Source organism: Cebus imitator, unplaced genomic scaffold (genome assembly GCF_001604975.1).
Source record: "Cebus imitator isolate Cc_AM_T3 unplaced genomic scaffold, Cebus_imitator-1.0 Scaffold85, whole genome shotgun sequence".
Taxonomy (NCBI): domain Eukaryota; kingdom Metazoa; phylum Chordata; class Mammalia; order Primates; family Cebidae; genus Cebus; species Cebus imitator.
The window spans coordinates 4,011,067-4,013,770 of record NW_016107400.1 but is presented as its reverse complement, the minus strand read 5'-3'; the positions used below and the strand labels follow the sequence as shown (position 1 = coordinate 4,013,770).

Here is a 2,704-nt window from a genome sequence, read left to right as displayed (position 1 = left end):
CTCCACCTCCTGAGGAGCTGGGACTACAGGCACATGCCACCATGCCTTGCTAATTTTTTAATTTTTTGTAGATACAGGGTTTCGCCATGTTGCCCAGGCTGGTCTCGAACTCCTGAGCTCAAGCGATCTGCCTGCCTTGGCCTCCTACAGTGCTGGGATTATAGGCATGAGCCACCATGCCTGGCCAAGCCAGATTGTTAATGTCAGTCTATGCACTCTTATAGTCACAGTGAACATCGATCTCAGTGAGGCAGGAGAGCCAGAACCCAGGAAAACCCCTTCCCATCTGGTCAGGGCATCCATTGACTAAGTTCTAAGTGGAATGGGGAATGGAAACTTGGGCACAGATTCCCCTCCAAGGGAATTGCCACCTGTTACCTCCTGTGAGAGCAGAGGATGCCATGAACTTGCAATGGCTGTGTCTGTGCCTTCTTTCCCCAGATGACCTCAACATGCCAGCCAAAGAGGTGTATGGGGCCCAGCCCCCCATTGAGCTCCTGAGACAGTGGATTAACCACGGTTACTGGTTTGACAAGAAAGACACAACCAGGATGGACATCGTGGACATGCTGCTGGTGACAGCCATGGGGCCCCCTGGAGGAGGAAGGAATGACATTACTGGTATGTGAAGGAAAGAGCTCATTCCTCTTTCCCTCCATCCCCAGCAAAGCCGGGCCACCTTTATGGAAGGAGGGTCTGTGTGCGACAGTCTGTCCTGCCAAACCATGTGGCAGGAGTGTGGAGCAGAAGTTGTGTTTAGGCTCCAGGCTTCATGTTGGAAATTGTGTGAAATAGGAGGGGAAGATGATGAGAAGATGTGAGGAGTGTTTGGTTACGCCCTAGAGGAACAGAGAGTCTCATATGAAAAGGAGAGTTCAGTGTGGCCAGTGTGTTCCGGCAGGGAGGCTTGATCTGAAAGCCTCAACTAGGGATGCATGGCAGTCATCCATTGTATTCATTATAATTCTTTAGGTTGCCAGAGACAGAATGCCTAATCCAAAGTGCCCTAAGCAAAATTGATAATAAAAATAGAAAATAAATGAATCAATGGATATACTGCTTCATGTGCAACTTGATCCATCCAGTCCTGTAGATCTGTATTTCTATTCTGATATACATTATTGGTTAAGAATCTTTATACTAACCAGGTGCAGTGGCTCATGCCTATAATCTCAGCACTTTGGGAGGCCGAGGTCGGTAGATCGCTTGAGGCCAGGAGTTTGAAGCCAGCCTGGCCAACACAGCAAAACCCCATCTCCACTAAAAATACAAAAATTAGCTGGGCTTGATGGCTTGCACCTGTAGTCCGAGCTACTTGGGAGGCTGAGGCAGGAGAATCACTTAAACCCGAGAGGTGGAGGTTACAGTGAGATCGTACTATTGCACTCCAGCCTGGGCAACAGAGTGAGACTCTGTCTCAAAAAAAAGTTAAGGATGGTGACTGAGAGCATGGTTTGACAGCTGACACAGTCCTGGGTTTGGGTAACTGAAAGTAGGCATTAATAAACATTACTATTATTATCCCTATCATCAAAAGATTAAGTTCACATAGCTACCAACAGTTCCAGATCAACATTAATTTAATGTAGAGAAAAATCTATATGTCAGTATGTGTGTGTGTAGGTGATATATACACGTGTAGGTGATAACTACATACATATGTATTATCTATATAATTTTTAATATATGATATATATGTAATAAAAAAACCATGGAAAGAATTTCAGGGAAGTGGCAGCCTCAAAGGCTGCACAGTTTTCAGGTATTCCCAAATCCCCACATAAAAACACAGCAACTAGGTAACAAAAATCAGAAAGCTATAAACAACACTTACAACAAAGCTAGTTTGCAAGGCATCCCCACAAATTCCAAAATACTATTGAGTCACAGCAAACCACTGACAGCTGCAAGTCCTGCAATTATCTGCACCTGAGCAGGAGACTGCAGAGGGAAGGAATGGACCACCTCACAGACCTGGGAGGAAGAACCCAAAAGTAGTCAACAGGTGTGCACTGGGAAGTGTGCTGGCCCGTTTGAGAGGAGAAGCAGAAGTTGACAGGGCTTCCACCTGCTGAAATTAGTAAGCGCAGTGAGCCCATGGTGAGCTCTGAAGAGGAGGCTAGCCCCTGTGATTTCTCAAAACTGACCAGTCAGGTGGCCCATTCCAAGGCAGGACCCTATATTGAAAAGAAATTGCTGGCAGCTGAATCAGAATTGAGACGGTTAAGATGAATAGAAACAAAAGAAAGAGAAAGTCCAAATAAAAGAGAGAGAGAGGGAAACAAACGCAGAAATTTTCCAAAAGCAAGTCACTATATTCTTGAACACATAAGAAACCAAGAGAGTCTGGGCAGGGTGGCTCATGCCTGTAATCTCAACACTTTGGGAGGCTAGAGAGGGCAGATCTCTTGAACCCGAGAGTTTGAGACCAGCCTGGCCAACATGGTGAAACCCCATCTTTACTAAAAATACAAAAATTAGCCAGGGCTGGGCGCGGTGGCTCATGCCTAATAATCCCAGCACTTTGGGAGGCCGAGGCGGGTGGATCATGAGGTCAAGAGATCGAGACCATCCTGGTCAACATAGTGAAACCCCGTCTCTACTAAAACTACAAAAAATTAGCTGGGCATGGTGGCGTGTGCCTGTAATCCCAGCTACTCAGGAGGCTGAGGCAGAAGAATTGCCTGAACGCAGGAGGCGGAGG

General features: G+C 46.5%; 1 protein-coding gene across 7 annotated transcripts in view; it reads left to right on the top strand.

Annotated features, from left to right (window-relative positions):
• The window catches only part of DNAH3 (dynein axonemal heavy chain 3), a 237,164-nt gene that overhangs the window by 149,945 nt on the left and 84,515 nt on the right, over window positions 1-2,704 (top strand). For all 7 annotated transcript variants that reach the window (XM_037740562.1, XM_017534343.1, XM_037740566.1 and 4 more), the window contains one exon: window positions 442-621. In XM_037740562.1, the coding sequence (XP_037596490.1) occupies window positions 442-621 (180 nt within the window). The remainder of the gene's footprint in view (window positions 1-441; window positions 622-2,704) is intronic.